The sequence below is a fragment of the Lepidochelys kempii genome, chromosome 7, assembly GCF_965140285.1.
Source record: "Lepidochelys kempii isolate rLepKem1 chromosome 7, rLepKem1.hap1, whole genome shotgun sequence".
Taxonomy (NCBI): domain Eukaryota; kingdom Metazoa; phylum Chordata; order Testudines; family Cheloniidae; genus Lepidochelys; species Lepidochelys kempii.
This window is the reverse complement of record NC_136386.1, coordinates 2,205,484-2,225,410: the sequence shown is the minus strand read 5'-3', so window position 1 is coordinate 2,225,410 and position 19,927 is coordinate 2,205,484. Positions and strand designations below refer to the sequence as shown.

The 19,927-nt window shown below is 39.6% G+C and overlaps 1 protein-coding gene across 15 annotated transcripts in view; it reads left to right on the top strand.

The window, feature by feature from the left end:
* The window catches only part of CFAP20DC (CFAP20 domain containing), a 169,843-nt gene extending 151,762 nt beyond the window's left edge, over nt 1–18,081 (top strand). For 11 of the 15 annotated variants that reach the window (XM_073350929.2, XM_073350928.2, XM_073350922.2 and 8 more), the window contains 2 exons: nt 8,942–9,033; nt 17,342–18,081. In XM_073350929.2, coding sequence (XP_073207030.1) covers nt 8,942–9,033; nt 17,342–17,454 — 205 coding nt within the window. In that variant the 3' untranslated portion in view covers nt 17,455–18,081. Of the gene's footprint in view, nt 1–7,867; nt 8,016–8,941; nt 9,034–12,761; nt 12,876–13,740; nt 16,409–17,341 lie in introns of those variants that run through there. The other 4 variants (XR_012159748.2, XR_012159747.2, XR_012159750.2 and 1 more) reach the window with 4 other exon arrangements.
* The last annotated feature ends 1,846 nt before the right edge of the window (nt 18,082–19,927 follow it).

The following is a 19,927-nucleotide window of genomic DNA, read 5'->3' as shown; positions in this document are numbered from 1 at the left end:
ATACTTACTTAAGGAAGATCTGACCACCAAATAGCAAGATCTATTTATTATTAAATGATTATTAACCTGCAGGCCTTTCGCTGCCGTTTTCAGCCTAATGTACATGAATATTCCTGTGTTCTTTTTGCTTTTAATAAACTACTAAAATATATCCATCGACGGCTGACATTGAAAGAAAATCCTGTTAGATTTAATAGACTAGATTCTCAACTGCTGTAAGCCAACTGATATCAGTGTACCTATGCTGATTTACAGTGTTTACACCAGCTGAGGGTCTAGCTCAATGTGTAGAATTCATGACTGCTTTACTCTCTCTGGACCTGATCTGCTTCCATGGAAGCCATGGAAAGATACCTTAATAGGAGGCAAATTAGGATCTCCATGTACAATCTCACTTGTAGTTTTAGCGACCTCTTCTTTAATTATTCAGTCATCAAACATTAAATTAGTCAGGTTTAAAAATAAAAATCTCTTTGCTTCCTTTAGGATTACTGAGAATTTAGTTGGCCTTGTAACAGACTGACAATATCCTGTAATATCCTGAACAAACCTTATGGAATTTAGATAAACTTTATAAAATTAAATTAAACCTTATTGAATTAGTATTAATACCTTTGGGGTCCATTGTGTTAAAAATGCAATTGTGTATGTGTTATTGTGGCATTGTATGTACCTTCTTTTCCCTAGTAGGAGGGGGTATGCTAATTTGCTACCTCCATTATCAACACTTTGAAGCCACCTCCTGGAGAAACGTGCATATACTAATTCAAACTGGATTCTCCAGGGACCAACAGACAAAGAAAGGGTTTTGGATAAATAGCCTGGTTTTAAACTGTTTCAGGTCCTTTTCTTCCTGATCCAGCAAATAGACAGGACCCCTAGTCCACAGAGGGCCCCAGTCTTCAGGATATGGTTGTAAGGACTGGCGGCTTGTTCTGAGCTGAAGCTGTGATGAACTCATGACCACAGCAGAACCCCTGTGGGTGGGGGGTTGAAGCAGTGATCCTACAAGAATCCATGTTAGGGTTGGGGTCAGTTCTGGTAAGCTTGTTAATATGTGTAGTTTCCTTTATTGTTTTTAATATGTTTTCTTTGTAGTACCTTTTACCTTAAGAATAAATTAGGCTTCAATAGGAAGCGCTGTGCGGTAACTTACATCTGTAGCAATTACACCTGTTAACCGTCTCAAAAGAGAAAGCCAGCAGGAGTTCTTGGGCAACCTGTCTGTGCTGGGAAATAGACCGTAAAGGCAGGGAGCTTGCAGCCTGGAAATACCCCCGTCAGAAGGGAGAGGAACGCAGGTCTTCACCCAAGACAGGCAACAGCTGGGGATCTGGAAGCCCAAGATTAGGTTCCCTGTCTGGTCCACTGAGGGGAACTACAGGGTGCAGTTGCCCTGAACTGTGACAGGCTGGATTTCCCGAAGTGGTGGATAGCAGGAAAGAGGCAAGACCAAGGGCTTGTGACATTCTGTAAATTTGCTTGTGATTTTCTAAATCTCAGTGCTAGCAAAAATGAAAGTTCCAGTAAGGCATACAGTAAATGAAGATATTATGTATTAGGGATGGAATGAATCTGTCACTTTGACGGATTGTGAGGAAAAGAACAGATTAACAGATTACTCATAGTCAGAATGCAGCTCACTGTGAAAAATGTGCAGGAAATGATAACTGTTGGTTTGTGCTGATTTAATGATATTTTAAAAGTACAATAACACTCTAGGAGAGTAATAAAATATAGCTCATGCCTTGCATTTTTTAATCATCAACATATTGCCAGCTTGCCCTTAAAATAATTGTGATATTTCTTTTTAAAATATATTTTTCAAGTCATACAAACTTATATTGCAAAATAAAATGTAGACACACCAACATATGTATCTGAGTACTGTTTAAGCATTCTATTAAAATGTGCCCTTGAAAATCTCTTTTTCCCTGATTTGTATGTATAAATATACTATGTATCTTTGTAGGTAATGCGTCTTCTTATGCTTCTGCACAGTCTCTCTATTATCCATTATAGAAATGTTGTTTTCTGACCTGGAGTTGAGAAAAAATGACCAGTTTTCTCAATGAGGAATTTCTCATGGTTTTATGGCATTTTTGATTTAAGTAATTGTGAGAATGTTCAAACAGCAAAACTGAAGAGTTTTTAGAGGCAGTAATGGACAGTTTAAGACAAAGATGACTTCAGCATTATGATTGACATAGCTGATGGCAGTAACTGAAATTTGATTTCAACATTTTGTATCCCCAGAACAGATATAAGATGAACCAGAACTTACATACACATCTTTTCTTGTTGTTCATTGTTAATGGACTTCAGTGCTCCTAAAGTCACCATAAAGCGAGTTTTGAAGAGAACCCATTTGTTATTTTAATGGAACTGTTACCGTAAAACAGGATGACTTCTCCAACTACATGTACATTATACATTACAATGTAAAGCCCCAGTCATACGAATGTTAACACATGTGCTTAACATTATGCACATGAGAAATCCCATGTACCAAGTGCTTTATGGATACTAACCAGAGATGTAGAAATTTTGTTTCTGTATTTCTTCAAAATATTTTTGTAGCTTTGGCCCACAAATTGGGGTGTTTTGACCTCGTGTAGAGTTAGTGAAATTATTCATTGCCAATAAGTTACTTGACAAATTCAGCCCTTTTCATCTGCTTGTGAATCATTCATGAACCTGTCCTCATCTGTTATTCCTAAATATTCACGAAATAGTTTATGCAATTAAATATCAGTTGTTCCTACATAAGTCCTCTTCAACTATTTACTGTTCATCATTGTCAGTGTCTGACTGGTCACATAAGTCAAATGATATTTTTTTCTGCTCCCTGATTGGACAACTCAGTTTTTTTACGCAGAAGAATAATCAATAGCATATAATAAATAACACACTTTCTGTTTGGATTTTGAGACAAATGTGCTAAAACTTATATAAAGTTTGGGCTTTACAATAATTTTGAGCAAATAAACTCATTTTCTGAATACTCATAAAAACGAATAACCGTGGAACAAATATGCCTGATTCATTCACAAATGTGCTTATTAATTATTATTTCTGTACTATTTGACTAGCTCCAGCCTCACCCTGTCCCATAAAAACAGATCACGACTATGAAAATCAGGGTATGAAGCCATGACGATCTGGGAAATCTGTCTGTACAATTTCTGAATTCTGGTTGATATTGTGAGGTGGTTGTTATGATGTTGCTGTATCAGGGACAGCGTCTCTATCTGTTTTGTATCCACCATTCCTGACAATGTTTAAGCACATCCCTCCCAGACCAGGTATAATGGCGGGACAGTGAGTTAGCTGGAGCTTAGAAGAAGACTTTAGGAGCGCTGAAGTCCTTCTTCTTGTCTGTAGGGAGCAGAGAGTGGAGTGTGGAAATTTCCTAACAAGACAAAAAGACAGAGGTAACAAAGCAGGCATTTAAAAAATACACGCAGAATTACCAAGGAAGCTTTGGGCAGGAGAGAGGAAGGGGACGGATTAGTCAGAGAAAGCTGGCTGGTGAGAGGAAGCTCCATTTTCAGAACACAGACCATGTGCTGCAGCAGAAGGATCCTGAATGCCGCTAGACAGCTCTGACCTAGCCCAAAGAATGCTTTGGAGTGGTGAGGAAACTGAGGCAGGAAAATATTTGAAGGGTTTATTTTTGTATAGATATTTATATTCCTCAGGTGATTAAATAAAGAACAATGGTGTTAGAATCCTGTGCAAAGTGCCTGTGTTTTATGTGTTACAGGTTGCACGTGCCCTTGGAGAGTTAACCTTTGGACCCAGCATGTTCATACAGCTGGAGTTCTGGGACAGGCTGTGTTTAAGCTACAGGGGAGGGGGTCAGCACTGGTTCCAGGGGCTGGGCAGTAGGCAGCATGGTTGCAGCTCTCAGGAGGGGTTTCTAAACAGAGCGTGTACACCCCACGAGTGTGCCTAGAGGCCCAGGACAATGGCAGAGTCTAGTCTCAGTTCAGATTCTGGAGGTTTAAAACACACAGGATCCAACTGTTGTATCCCCTCACAGCAAGCAGTCCGGCAAGCGTCTAGGAGGGGGAGCTCGTCCAGATCTGTCTGCATTGTGTGAAAGAGGTACCTGTTAGAGCAGGCCAATAGGGTCTATGTGGGACTGTTAACTTTACAAATCACACCCCTCTGGTGCACTTTGCCACACCGTGTTGGCAAGCTCTAACGTTTCAAGAAGGGACCTGCAGTGCTCCTGAATTCTGCTGTTGCTAGCAATTTGTTGTTAATGGTGACAATTGTGATATGCTACTGTTACTGTCACTGGCAAAGGCTTTGTGTCCATGCTAGTTATAAAGTATTGGCAAGGTTTCCCAAGCATACTTCACTGATCGGAACAATTTGTTGCAAAGATTAATTAAGCTTGTCACATAGCTATAACAGAAACTGTTTACAGAAATACAAATGATTATGTTCATATTTAAATGATGCTCAACTATCTTGTGATTTTCAATATATTATAATTACTTCCTGAATATATAAGACAGATTTTCTGATACAAATATTGGAGGAAAAAGGGAATGAGATGGTAACATTGTATAGGTTTCAGAGCGGCAGCCGTGTTAGTCTGTATCAGCAAAAAGAACGAGGAGTCCTTGTGGCACCTTAGGGTCTCTGTATTACTGTAAGAATCTTAGTGTCAAAGTCAGAGCTAAACCTAACTTTGAATGTTTATGAAAACTGCCTCTTCTGGGCCGTCAAAGAGTGTACTGTTTAGCATTCAACTTTGTTATCAAGAACGCCATAGCTAGGTCCCGGTGTGTTGATTGTATTGATTACAGCTTGAGGTCTTGACAATAGCATAAACAGAGGGTGTCTCTAATTAATCAAAATGCTTGATTAGTTTTTCTGTTTTGAGGAGATAAACTGGCTTCTTTAAGAAGATTATTTCTTCAGTCAGTGTAAGATGAAGGATAAATTAGACACGCAGCCCACAATCTACATTGCTGAGCATTCTAATGACCAGTCGTCTGCTAGACTTCTTATTTTATACAAAGGTATAAAAACGATTTCAACAAGGAATGTTATAAAAAATGTAGCTCACTTATACTCTCTCCCGCTCACGCACACATGCTATCTTAGGTGCTTCCTTGAAAGCTGAGCCCCTAGAGGTTACCAGTTTAATGTGTGCCTAATGTGTGCCTAATGCCTGCCTTGGTTGCTAGAGTAAAGCATCTGTCAGCATTTCCACTAGAAATCCACTTTTTAGAGGCTTATCAATCCGTTGCAAATCTTTGCTTTCTTCTGAAAGTTGGCAGACAAGATCTCAACACAGATAGGAATTTTGTTTGCCAATTTTGGAAAAGGTCAGGTTGGTCATGTGTGGAAATATGAGATCCATTTTTAACATGCATTTGTTTGAATGGCTTCAAATTTAAAAGTAACTTTTGGCCAACAAGGAGTCCATAATATTAAATTGAAAAGAAAAAAATTTTAAAGAGCCAAGATATTGCAGTTTAAAAATTGGCCATTGCACCAGTATGGTATTAATAGGCACCTCCTAGAGGTACTGTCCTTCAGATGAGACACAGTCTAGTCCTCTCTCTCTCTCTCTCTGGATCTGACCCACCACTCTTCCTTAAAGATTTTGTGGTGTTTTTTGCTGGTGTAGGGTATTAAGACACATGCTCCAGCAAAACATTACCTTTTATATTCTTTCAATTCCCCCTGTAATTTCTCTTGGAGCTTGTCTTCGCTCAAATTGTAGTGGTGTTTGAATGTGATTGTGAAGAGTCAAGTTAGCTGTCACGATGCTTGATCATGACTGACCACCCAGCATGAACCAGGTCAAATCTGAGATTAACTATAATGTCAGCTAATTATGATTAAACCCTGGTCCCAGCAGAAGCACAAAAACTCAAGAGCTTGTGCTCAAGGTAGATAATACCAGAAATGCAAATTGCAGGAACTGGAGTGGTTTTACCTGTGACTCTGTGCGTTCTTGTGCACTCTCTTACCTAACTGGCATTCTGTGACGCTTTGGACACTTGGGTGGAACGGGATACTCTTTAGGGTGTTTTTGGAGAATGTGTGTGTGGAGAGTGGCAGAGAGAAATGGTAATGAGCAGTCTGGAGAAAGTATACTGTTGTGTGCACGGCGTGGACTGGTCCTCACTGCCAGTGGCTGAGTGGTAGCTAGGACTGGTTGTGAAGTTGGTCATCTAGGTGCAAATACAAGGATGGTATAAAAGAACATTTTAAATTTTATTTTGTACATATTAAAATTATGGAAAATTCAATATATATCTCTTTAAATCCTCTATTGTACTTGGTGAACTTTTGCCCCAGCAGTTGTGTTTTCTGAGGTGGAAAATTAGGTTTTTTCATCTTGGCTGCAAAAGAGCAGGTGTATGTCCCCAGATTCACCCCAGATTGTGTGTACAGACCAGTAGCAGATGATGTGGAAGCAATAACATGCACCAGCAGCACAAGAACCAACTGAGAGAAGGAAAGCAAAAGGCCTATTTTAGCAGCCACAGTATCCAACTGAGCTCTGCCAGGTTTCTCTTTCAGAAATAAATCCGAGTATGTGTTATCTCAGGTTGGCATGGATTTGCAGAAAGCACTGTAAGCACCAGTATCTTACATATTTATTATGTGCCAGATCATGGGCCCCAAGCTGGCAGCCAGAAAGTAGTGAAAAGCCAGCAGATCTGGCTGGCTTCATGAGCATTCCCCTAGCCCAGAGGAATCACTGAGTGGTTAAGAGCCACCTTAGCAGCTCTTGCACCTCGTCCTCCTGGCCTACGGCATAGGGACGTGCCCAGGACATCCCTGTGTCTGGCTGCTGGAACAGCCCATTGGAACCACGACCAATAAGGTATTAGTTACGGCAGCCCGGAAATTGCTCTGACGTATGCCAGAAACCCACCCAGTCCTAAGCCAGCCCCAGCATGAGGCAAACATAAGGGTGGCACCTTTGTCCCTTCCCTCCCTCCCCCACCACCTTCAGTTTTGCACTGAGCACAGCTTGGCCCAGCAGGAGGGACCTATCTGGAGACATGCCTTAATCTAATAAGGTAGGGTTGTTTACAAGGTCCACATCGGGATTCCGTGTTCAACTGTTAAGGCTTTTAATGCATTTAAGGCTAGTTCATGGTTTATGTGGAAGTTCTGACAAATACCAGAGTCCTGCCGTAGAAACTGATGGGCCCATGTACTTGCAGCTATTTTTCCATACTGAAACATGGCCCCCTAGTGGTGTGCAAGAGCCGGTTTGATTCACAGTGTAATGTGAAAGAACTGACTGGTAACCTGGGCATGCTGATGCGGCAACTTCTGCCCAAATTCTGTTGGTGAAAAAGTCTGCAGCTTAGTCTGCAACCAAAACACACATTTCTCTAAAGGTCTGTTTTATTCTCCATTACCTGAAATACGATGCTTTCTGTCATACCACATTCAACTGCAACAAATGGAGTGCAGTATATGAACAATTGGATTTTTTGTGAACACATGATAACATGAAAGTCATTTCACAAAGCTTTAGAAAATACAAAGTGCAACAAAGGCATAAAAAGCAGGTCAAGTTAAATAAGGGGTAAATAAGCCATCCATGGATTAACTGGCCCAGACTCCCTTCTTAATTACCGAAGGCCCACCAAATCTTAATTATCAAAGGCCCACCAAATTTTGTTATTTACTGAAGCAAAACACCACTGCAGCAGTTGGGTCCGGGAGGGGTCCTTCTCCATAGTCTTCTAACTATATATTCGGCGAGTAAAATGTGTTCTTAATTTACACTGCATTTCTTAGCTCTGTGGTAGTTATACAAAAAGGTACCCTAGTGAATGTGTACATATTGTTGTTTTTATTGTTTGTACTGCAGTAGCACCGAGGCGTTTCAAGCCTATTGTGTTAAGCATGGGACCAACACATAACAAAACTACGGGCCCTGCCCAGAAGAGCATATGGTCTTTCTGTGGTTGTGGTACTATGCTCTCTTCTCTCTCTCCCTCTGCCATCATGGATTGTGGGTAATAAGACTTAAGATACTGTTGTATAATTTTCTCATTTATAAGGGTCTGGTACTTGTTGTTAATTCCCCCCTCCCCCCCTTTTTTTTTTTTAAACTACATTGAACATTCTTCTTCCCTATCACTTTTGTTGGATATATTCTGGAAATAATAATGCAGTAAATAAAAACAAATGTTCCTTTGAAAATCAGACCAGAAGTGTATACACGTGTAAATATGTGTATGTGTATGATTATGCAAGTATATTCATTTAATGAGCTAACTGTGTTGCAGTTTAATAGAAACCTGTAATTTGCTGCCATATAGGAATTTTTCTGTCTGCTATAATTAGAGAAACAAAATAAAATGTTGTTAGAAAATGCTCCATTAGCAAGAAAGTCCATGAGAAGTCTTTATAGATGTGTTGTTATTAATGTGTTTTAATGTGTATTTGTCTGTGATTATGAAATTCCATTGTATATCTGGTTAACTGTGCTTATTTCATTAGTTTTGGTTTAGTAATTGGTGTTAGCAGTATATCAAAATGCAATGCACAGAAAATGGGTAATTTTAAAATAGAGGTGGGTTTTGTTGTTGTTCAGATATTTTCTGTTATAGTCAAATGCCCATATTCCTGAATGTGTTTACTTGAAGGAAAATTACTTTGTGAGCTTTAGGGCTCACTGTAGAACTGTCTAGAGATTTCTACCTAGGAGATACTCGTTTTGCTGCTAAGTACACCTTAATTTTCAAACTTTTGAAGACTGCTGCTATTGAGTTTATTAAATGTGAAAAGCACATAATTTGATAACATCTGGAAATCTGGCTTTATTTTGTTTCATCACACCTAAGATGTTTATGAAAAGTTTTTAACTTAATTGTGAGATTTAGGGAGGAACAAAACAACTTTGTTCAGAATGACTGACATTTGGATTCATCTTTTTCAGGGACTGGTTAAATGTGTTCAGCCCCCCCATAATTCTTCCAAGCCAAGAGCTAGCAAAGCATATTGAAGCTTCAGCAAGTCTAAATATTCCAGGTAGGAATTTATAAAGATGGGACAGTGAGGAGAATATGTGAAGGATGTGTAATAATTTACAAATTGTAACAGAGAAGTATTGCTCAATATTGTTCTTATACGTCTGTTAAATGCTGACTTCTGCAAGGAAGTTATTGTGGTCATTTGGTTGCACTTCCATGGAGCTAAATTCTGGGTCTGACTCTTTAAGTCCTCTGATTCTTACTGTTCATTTTGAAAGGGGACGTTGCTCCTGGGGGCTGGGGTAGAAGGAGGTAGGAATGGAGAGTCCATATAGAGGGGATGTGTAAACATGAGGCTGCAACCTTTAGTCATGCAAATAATCCCTACACACAAGAATAGCTCCATTGAGTAAGCATTGCTTATGTGAGTAAAGAGTTCAGATCATGTCCTAAATGAAAGCTTGGTATGACTCTTGAGCACTGTTAAACAATGTTCAGTCATCACCTAACATGATAGCAGCACCCGTATGTTAAGGTTCTTCGCTGGAGGCAGGTCTGGTCCTAGACCAAACGGTGCTCCCGGCGAGGAGTGCCTTTGGTGCCCCCCCTCATTTGTTAAACTTTTGAATACCTTATTTTTATAGCATTTGTAGCCCATTTCACGGCTTTGACGCAAAATTTGCATGCATATTTTATCCCTGTCATAGGCTCTGTAAAATTTGCCCCGTGCTGCAAACTGGATTGCAACTGAGCATTTCGCTTCCTATACTGAGCTCCTGAAGGCTTCTTCGGGGACATCTTTTATTTTCTATGGGGGGAAACGGACAGTATTAGGGAGAGCAAAAGTCTGTATTCCACAGTCTTAGAAAGTCATCAAACGTTACGTGTTAAGTATAGCAAAAGGAGTACCGGTATTTCTTTTATATTGCTACAGAGACAGGGGTTTGACAGATATCTCTGGCGTCTCATTAAATATGTCCTTTATTAGTCGCTACTTACACTCTTCAAATCTTAAAACACAAGTACACTTTCACAATTATACAATAAAACAAGGTTCACAATATTGCAGCTGGGCTCTCACTTCGTTCTTATGTCTCACTGATTGACTAGCGATGCCCCGCCCCTTAGATTCCCGCAAGTGCATGGCTGACAACATTCTAGGAGGTTTGAGGAAAATGTAGTGCTCAGAAAACCTGGAAGGTTCCGTGAGATTCTACAAAGGTCCAGAACATTCTAGAAAGTTAGTGAAAAATGAATCCACATACAGAATACCTGAAACATGTTACTTCAAACATTCTATTTTCCCTTTTGCCGCTAACAACAAAAACAGCACCCCCGAGCCTGGCACCCCTAAATCCAGCCCGGGCTGGAGGATGACAAAGAACATGTGCTGAAACAGGACAGTGAACAACAGTAGAATTAAAATAAATACATCTCTTTCTACAAAGGTCCTTTTTTCTTTTCTGCTACCCTAGAGAATAGAATAGGTTCCTATATTTTTCTCCAGGTACAGAGAATTCAGTGTGAGATCTCATAAATCTCAGCTGTGTATTTTGGCTGCCCAAGGGATGAACATGTTTCAGTGATTTACTGTCTAAAATTGATTATGCCCCTCAAATTGGGAATCTTTTCATAGGTGTACATTTGTAATTGCTTATGACAGCAAAATAGAACTCTGCTGTCAAGAGGGGACCTTGCTTTGAAGAATCGAATAATATGTTATGTTAAGTGGCTTAAATAAACCAAAGAGAATGGGACAGTAATCCTTGAGTTAAAAGCAAGTTAGACATATATTTCTGATAGGGGCCTCAGATGATTCTTGATGTCAGTATTATGGAATCCAAAACTTGCTGCAGTAACCCTAGAATTTCATAGAATCATAGAATATCAGGGTTGGAAGGACCTCAGGAGGTCATAAGGTTGAAAATTGAAAGATTTAGTTCAGAAAGTGACATCAAAGCATATTTGCTAATTTGTTGTTTTTTCCTTATTATTCTCACTAGAATCTCTGACCAAGGTAATTTGTGAAATCCTCATAAATTCACTTGCTTTAATGATAAAATATTTTATGTGTGTCGGTAGTGTTTAAATGTACTTGTAGCCATCTTGAGTGGACAAACCCCTTACAGATGCAAACACGAGACAAAATTTGACCTGTAAGTGGTAACTTGGTGTTTGCAGTACTTTGTATGAAAGACATTATACAAAAATTTCCTATTCTGTTATAAACCTATAACAGCTTTAACTCAGGTTCACAGAAGAACTGCATGCTACTACTTACCCTTAAATTCCTGAACTGCTTGGTGAATGGGATCAGACCGTTCATACCAACAACCTCTGCCCTCCTATCTTTATTTTAAACAAAATGTTAGTTTAATAGTTAATTTTCTAATCTATCTTGTGAAGTTGTACAAATAGCAATTGCCAGACTTCAAGAACTTATGACTCTGAAATCGTGAACGCTCAAGTGCCAAAGATAATAAAATCATATCCATAATGAACACCTGTAATTATTTATAACCCATACAAAATATCCTTGTCATCTTTTATATACTTCTTTAACAGTATCCTAAAACAAAAAAGTCAATATAATTTTGCTCATGTTAATAAAAGATTTGGAAGATATTCTTTATTTTTGGCATAACTCAAAGGAAATACCTAAGTGGACAATATTCCATAAAAACCACTGCACTTTAAAGTTTACAATTACGTTCTTAAGCATGTGCTCCTTTAGAAACATATCCAGAGATCAAAGTAACAGCCGTGTTAGTCTGTATTTGCCAAAAGAAAAAGAGTACTTGTGGCACCTTAGAGACTAACCAATTTATTTGAGGATAAGCTTTCATGAGCTACAGCATGCATCCGATGAAGTGAGCTGTAGCTCACGAAAGCTCATGCTCAAATAAATTGGTTAGTCTCTAAGGTGCCACAAGTACTCCTTTTCTTTTGGCATATCCAGAGATGTATCCAGGTGTCACAAGAAATAGACTTATTGTCAATAGGGTTGCAGAGATGTAATTGAGAGCAAAATTTGAGCCAATTTGTTTGATATCTTTAAAAGTTTTTTTTTTCCTTTGGTCATTGATGTTTATGATTTAGAGTCCATTACATTTTATTTGTTATCTTTCATATGAAAAAATGGGTAGTAAATGGCTCACACATAAAACTCTTTGGAACTCGCCTCTTTTTTCATCAATTTACTTGCCTTAACTTCTCATAAAAGAACTCTAAGGACCATGCTAAACAGTCTTGTTGTTCAGGGTGCAACTCTTGGCAACATTTATAAATTAACTCTGGAGCATATAATTACAATACAGAGCTGAGCACCTTGCCTATTGTCCAAGATAATATTGGAGAAAACATTAAGGATATTCTGCTAAATGTGCAGCACATCTGACAGTGGGTCCAGTGGAGTTACCACCACAGAGTCCAGGTCAAAATTTGGCCCATGTATGCCTATAGTGATGTCCAGATTCTGAGCCGTTTTCAGGTACTAAAACCTGGAATACAGTGAAAACCCCTTTTGTATAAAATAGGAGGATGTCTTTATACCCATGCTCTGGGCTATGGTCACTGTATAAACATGGCAGCACTACTGTAATATAAATAATGAATATCTTATGCCTCTGAGTTTAGATAAGAATTAAGGCCAAATTTTCAGAAATGGCCTCTGAGCATCTCAGTTTTTAGATGCCCGACTTCAGACATGTAAAGTGAGCTTGACTCCATTAAAATCAGTGGCAAAACGCCCACTGATTTAATTGAGGCAACATTTCATCCTTTCAGTCTCATTTTCCAAGGTGCTGACCAGCTGGAGATCCTGTTCCCTTCAGTAGGAGATGGGGGAGCTCAGGACCTCTAAAATCTCCCAATGTGTTTGGATGTGATTGATGTTGTCAGGTAGGTCTGCGAGCCTCTCACTGCGGCGTTGCGGAAGGGTCTCGTGACTAGCATGGTTTTGAAATGCCTTGATGTTAAATCTCTTCCATATTTTTTAGTTTTAGTTGTTTTAGTTTTAGTCTTTTAGTTGTTTACTGTGTTATGTTGCAAGCCGTATGTTCGTGATTGATCTGACTAACCGATGGTCTGTCCAGCAGTCATCTGAACCTGTCATGGCTTGTGTAATATGGACATCAGTACAATCACAGGCTCTGACAATGACACAGTCAAGAAGATGCCAGTGTTCGGAACATGGGTGTTTCCAAATGGTCTTATATGTGTCCCTCTGTCTAAAGATGGTTTTGTGATAGGAAAATCATGTTGCACACATTTGCTGAGGAGAAGAATGCCACTAGAGTTAACTTTCCCCAGCCCTTTTTTCCCAATGGCTTCTCTCCAGAGTTTGGGGTGTCACCCATGAGGTCACCTATGAGGATAAGCTTGTCTTCCCTGGCTGTGGCAGTGAGAACTTCATCAAGAGCACAGTAGAACTGCTCCTTGTTGTCTTCGTCATCGTCCACTTTGGGAATATACACACTAATGACCTTGGCATACTGGTTGTTACTAAGCTTAAGATGAAGAGTCATGAGACATTCGTTAATACCCATAGGGAGTTCTAAAAGCTGGTTAGCAATTTTGTTTTTGATGGCAAAACCAATCCCATGAATATGCCTCTCTTCAGATGTCTTTCCTTTCCAAAAGAAGGTATAACCACCTTCATCTTCTTTCAGTTGGTCTTCATCTGCCCAGTGGATCTCATTTACAGCAGCAGTATCAATGCCAGGTCTTTCAAGTTCTCTAGCTCTTATGGCAGTTCTTCTTTCAGGACCATCACTGTTCGGGGAATCCATGAGAGTGCGAACATTCCAAGTGGTGAACTTCATTATTTTGCTTTGGATGTTCTGAGCGTAGGTAGAGTAATCCAGCTGGACACAGCCATCCAGCCAGGAGGGCATTGAGACAGCCTATGTTCAGGGCACCTTTTCTAGCCCCTTCCCTGTTCAGGATGAGCAGATGGGATCCTGAAAAGGACTGCTCAGTCATGGTGGCAGCTGCCAAAATTGCACTTCTGTCTCACAAGTCTAAGCGCAAGACGACCAACACACGGCTGCCACCTCCATGCAGATTTGTGACTAGGGACTCCCAGAGCTCATTGCTCCTGTTCCCACCACCACTCATCTATCACCACAGGACTTTGATAGTGAGAGATGTTATACCCTTGGCAGAGGCCTATGCATGAAATCTTTTAACGAGTGGGAGCCAGTGTGCAGGCAACAACCTCACGAAACTTGACAGGAAGGAGCCTGGACCCGGTGGCAGGAGAGTCTGAGGCAACCGAAGGTCTCCGTCCTGCTGCAGCCCTCATCTGCCTTCACAGACGCAGAGAACTGACAAGTCCTCAAATATGCCTGTTCCGCTATTGTGGCCCTCAAGATAGTTAAGTCCAAAGCAAACTGCAAAGAGTTACAAAGGGATCTTACAAAACGGGGAGACTGGGCAACAAAATGGGAGACGAAATTCAGTGTTGAAGAGGGAGAGATTGCTTACCTGTACGGTAACTGGAGTTCTTCCAGATGTTTTGTCTCTAGGGGTGCTGCTCCATCTGCCCTCTTTCCCTCTAATGCGGAGTCCTGCTGTTGGGCTTTGTAGCTGAGAAGGAAGTGGAGCGACGGCAAGATCACCCCTTCCTATATGCCCTTGTACTGGACCACAAGGCTGTATGGGAAGCAGGTGCAGACCCACAGACACGGCTGACGAAAAATCTCTCATCAAGTGTGCCCTGGTACACCCACATCCTGATGGGGAGCACCCACGAGGACAAACATCTCAAAGAACGCTAATTACTGGACAGGCAAGTACCCTGTATTTCTGTGTGCATCTATCTCACCAGCCTATTTTTTGGCCACCTGATAATATAACCCATATATCGTTGTGCAATCCCAGCTGTAAATAGACGCTGAGTGTGGTGAAACCAGGGGTGTTAGCATAACAGGCTATTACTTCCTATGAGGTAGTGGCGCGTTCAAACCACCTGATTTGCATTACTGTTCTGAGCAAGAGGTAAACGTTTAGGATGAAATGCTAGGTACAGATTGCATTCAACTGTCAATTATTTCCTATCAAAAACTTATATATCATAACTTACATTTAGCTTTTATAAAAGGCAGAACTGAGAAAAGAACTTTCCTATATGAAACGTTTATAGTACATATCCATCTTTAGTGCTATCAGTGTACTTCTACTTGGGGCTAAGAATTGATTTCCATATCCTAAAAACATTCTTGCAGTTAACATAATGCCCAAAATATTAGATTTATACTGATTTATTAGCTGACTGCATCCTATTAACTCTTTGGTGCTGAGAGGTTTCATACGCCGTTCGCCTGTAATGGATGATGGGCTAGAAAATCTGACTCCTGCATTACAATCTTGTACATCAGGGTTAATGTACAAACTATCAGAGGGGTAGCCGTGTTAGTCTGGATCTGTAAAAGCGGCAAAGAGTCCTGTGGCACCTTGTAAACTAACAGACGTATTGGAGCATAAGCTTTTGTGGGAGAATACCCACTTCGTCGGATGCATGTACAAACTGACATTCAAGAAATAGAAATATTGTATTGCCGGAAAGCAGTAGAAATATTATAAAAATGTACTTGAATTTCTCTGTATCGTGCATTTCAGTAGTTGTTGGAACGGAGGTAGACCCAATTCTTATTGGTTGTTCTGCTACCTGGAAAAAAAATCACTAATGGTGTTATCTTGCAAAATGTAAGTTTTTCTACAAAATTTCTAACATGCAGTAAAGTCTAGGAGCAAGGAAGTTGTAGTAAGGGTGCATATTGCTTGTTTTAGCGGTAACAAACTTCTTTAATGTTAGTCGAAACTGAATTGACATTATTCCTTTTAGTGAAATGAAGCATTGCTAAATTTTCTTGCGTGTCATCTGACCATGCTCTCTAGTAGAGTTACTGGGTGAAAATCTGGCCCCACTGAAGCCAATAGCAAAAGTTCATGGAGGATAGGTCCATCAGTGGCTATGAGCCAGGATGGGCAGGGATGCAACACCTGGGATGCAAAAACTCTGACGTGGCCCTAGCCTCTGTTTGCCAGAAGTTGGGAATGGGCAACGGAGGATGGATCAGTGGATTCCATCTACTGTGTATCTATGCGGAGTAACTGACATCAGAATTTGGCCCACATGATCACCAAACTTTTGATTTTGCATTGTAACTTTGGTTTCCAGAGACTTGCGCTGACATCTTTTTACTGTTATAACAAAACTATAATGAACCTATAATGTCATGATGTAATGACCAGTATGATGTCAAGACAGTAGGAAATGCAGTCATTGCAGTGCATGCGTGAAAATTAATTTTCAGTTACATTTCTTGAATGTTTCATAGTTGATTTGCTGTGTTTTTTTTTCAAAATGGTGCACTGCCTCACTATACATAAGGACTAATTACTTACAAATTTTATACATTTTTTAAATGAACCCATTTTTTGTTTAGGGATAGCAAACTGCATTTGGAGCAGGATCTAAATTATTATTTCTGCTGCTCTATACGTAAAAAAGGTTTATCAGAATAACACCATCTCTAGTTACCAAACCAGTAACATTTTAGGTAAGTTTGTTTACCAGCTTGAAGCATGATCCAATACAAAAGGAGTTTATAGTCAAAGAAATGCCAGCTTGATTTTACCTATTACAGCACTACTGACATAATAAATTCGTTAGACTAGCTTTGACACAGAATTTCTCCACCCACCTGTTTAAAGCCAGTTAATGAAACATATTGTACATACTTAATTACTTATATTTAATACATTTATAACTTTCAACAACAGAAAACTGATCAAATTAAATAATAAGTTAGCAAGCTTAAAGGTAAATTGTGTGAGACAAGCATAGCAAGGATAAAATCTCTAAAACAAGACCTTTTGCTTTATGTTAGATTATCTGATTCTTTCATCTAGAACATTTTAATGGTTAATGCAGTTTCATTTTCACAGATTAAGAGCTGATTCACTGTATTTTTTTGTGCATACTAATATAAAATTATTTGAGCAATTCTGTGAGAAAGATCTCCGGTAGGAGTCCTTTGACCCCTTATTAATAGATAGATTTTTAGACCAACTTTTAAATCTACTATTCCAGCAAACTGTCTGTGCTTTCAGTTCTTAGGCAAACTTTGCATTATAATTTTACCTTAACTAAATATAAACCTTTAGAAACATGAATGAAAACATGAATAAATGTTAACCTCAAAGGTAACAATTTTAGTATTCTGCACAAAAGCCAAGAGATTACACACTCCTAAAGAGGCACTCTGCCAGATTGTCATCTGTGATAGAAGGGTGCTTTTCCTGTGTTTCAAGAGTGACTAGCAGGGTAATTTTACTCTTATTTTTCTCCATTCACACAGGTGAAGATGACTTCAGTGCTGAGGAGGATGAGGAAGTTCTGACTCTTTTGTATGATCCATGTCTAAACTGTTACTTCGATCCAGAAACTGGAAAATACTATGAATTGGCTTAGCTAGTTCATGGTTCAGAGAATATTGCTCTCCATCAGAACAGAATTAACATCTATTTCTCTGGAAAGTATGAACTAGAATGTAACATTTTATTGCATAATTTAAAAATTTGAATCCGTAAGTCATTTTGCAAGCAAGTGAATATATTTTACAGATAACGTAACATCTTATTTTTGTAGTTTTGTATTGTTATAATACAGTAGAACATCACCGCGCACAAACTCTCGTGGCTTTGACAGTTGTTTGTGATACTAGTTTGTTTTATATTAAATATTGAAAGATTCTGTTTATGAACAAATTAGGTGGAATCCAAAGGTTTTTCAGTGTTAATATGTAAATTATGGCTTCATAGAAAGAAAATGTATCTTTTCATTTCTGGCTTATCAGATGTTTGTTTAAATGGATTCTATGATACCTTAACTTTGTACTCGAAGAAATGGAGTGTGATGTTCAAAGGCATGTGCTTTATGGGCTCTCTCTCTTATTCACTAGAAAGAACATCATTTTCCTTCCTCTCCGGGAAAGTCTCTGTCCTGATTAAATGGCATTATAGGAGCTGCTTTTGAGAAATCTTATCCGCTTATAATCCTTATAAGGTTACTGTAATACACTGGATTGCTGCTAGCAGATTTAAAGCCTCTTCATTTCGTATTTTTGGATAGTGTGAATGTTTCTTGGGTTTTGTCACAATCCCCTCTATCGACAGTTTGGCACAGAGGTACAAAATCCAAACTCTCAAGTGGTACAATGCAATGCTGTTCAAAGCTGACCCAGTACGTGCATGGTCAAGCTGTGAATCCAAACCACAATAGAGATTTGCTATCTGACTGGAAAACTCCATGATCCCAAAGTGTAGTGATTAATCTCACGTCACAGATTCCCTCTTCCAAAGGGTGGGGGTGGGGTTCCACCTCTCGATAAGCAGAGCTATGGATAGAAGTGGGTTACTAGGGAGGAAGCTGTGTGTAGCACTCATCCGTGGAGATGCACTCTGGGCGCACGTACAGCTGCTGTGTTACACCTCCCAGCAAAAGATGGTATCTGATTAAACCAAATTGTATTTTTTGCTCTGTAATTACTCTGGGGAAGTTCTCTGGCCTGTGTTACACAGGTGCTCAGGCCACATAATCACAATGGTCCCTGCTGGCTTTCGAATCCGTTAAAAAGTTACTGATTTGGATTTACCCACATTTTGCACTTTCTAGCTTATGTAGCCATGTATTTTGCTTTCTTCCTGCATCTTCCCTCCTGTTGTGTGTTGCTCACTTGTTTCACCTTGCCTTAAATTAGGCTATAAGCTTTCAGAGCTGGATGCCCTGTCTATGTGTCTGAATTTGAACAGCACCGAGCACAAGGCGCCCCCCAATCCTGATTGCGATTGCTTTACTCCCAGGGCATTTCCCAAGGGATCTAAAGACATTTCTAGTGTTCTGACCCTCTGCTTGATTATATCTGTGCTATAGCAGTCATTTGCAAGATGATTACTCTGTGAATTTTTGCTAAGAATAAAGCATTCTAAGGTCAGGTTTAGGTTACAACTGGCAAGTGATTGAAAATGGTATGTCTCTAAATTATTTGTAATTATGGATCCCAGTTAATGAACATCCTGGCATCAATAGAAAATGCAGTTGTTAATAGAGCTTGGCATAAGATCAGATCATGTAGTTGGCTTCCTTGGCAGGCTTAAGCGTATCATCACAAATTGATTCAAGTGAGCGTGCCAACAGAATCTGCAGGAAGACAGATACTGTACTGATGTAATTCACTTACCCTGTGTCAACATATTTCTGCCAACCAGTTTTAGACCCTTCTTTTGTGACTCCTATATTCAATTTAAATGTGCATTGGAATTATGTTTCTGACCTTTGAGAATTGCCTTGGCTGATCCTCACTTATGGGATAGTCACTTCCTTGCAGATACAAGAAGAAAAGGAGGACTTGTGGCACCCTAGAGACTAAAAAATTTATTTGAGCATAAGCTTTCGTGAGCTCATGAAAGCTTATGCTCAAATAAATTTTTAGTCTCTAGGGTGCCACAAGTCCTCCTTTTCTTTTTGCGAATACAAACTAACACAGCTGCTACTCTGAAATAGGCTATACAAGGTTATACAGACCCAACCTCCCTCCTTCCAGCACTACTTAGCTCAGGGCATTCTGAGTCTCTCTCTGTAGTATCCACTGTATTTCTGGCAATTGTTCTTAGAAACACATTGTTCATCTCAGGATAATTATGGGGGGTTATGTTGGTCTACTCTCTTCTCTGGTGGTTTTTGAAACCAGATCATTTCTGTTCCTTGTGTTGTCTCAGGTCTCCAGGTCTCAGAGGAGTGACCTGCTCTGCCAAGGCTGCCTTGTGAATCAGGCCTGGTTCACTGCTGGTTTTGAACCATGGCTTACTGTGACAAAGTGGCTAGCTGTAAGAAGTGTCCATCGTGCAAGACTCAGAATCTGCAATGGACCAACATATGTTCTGTG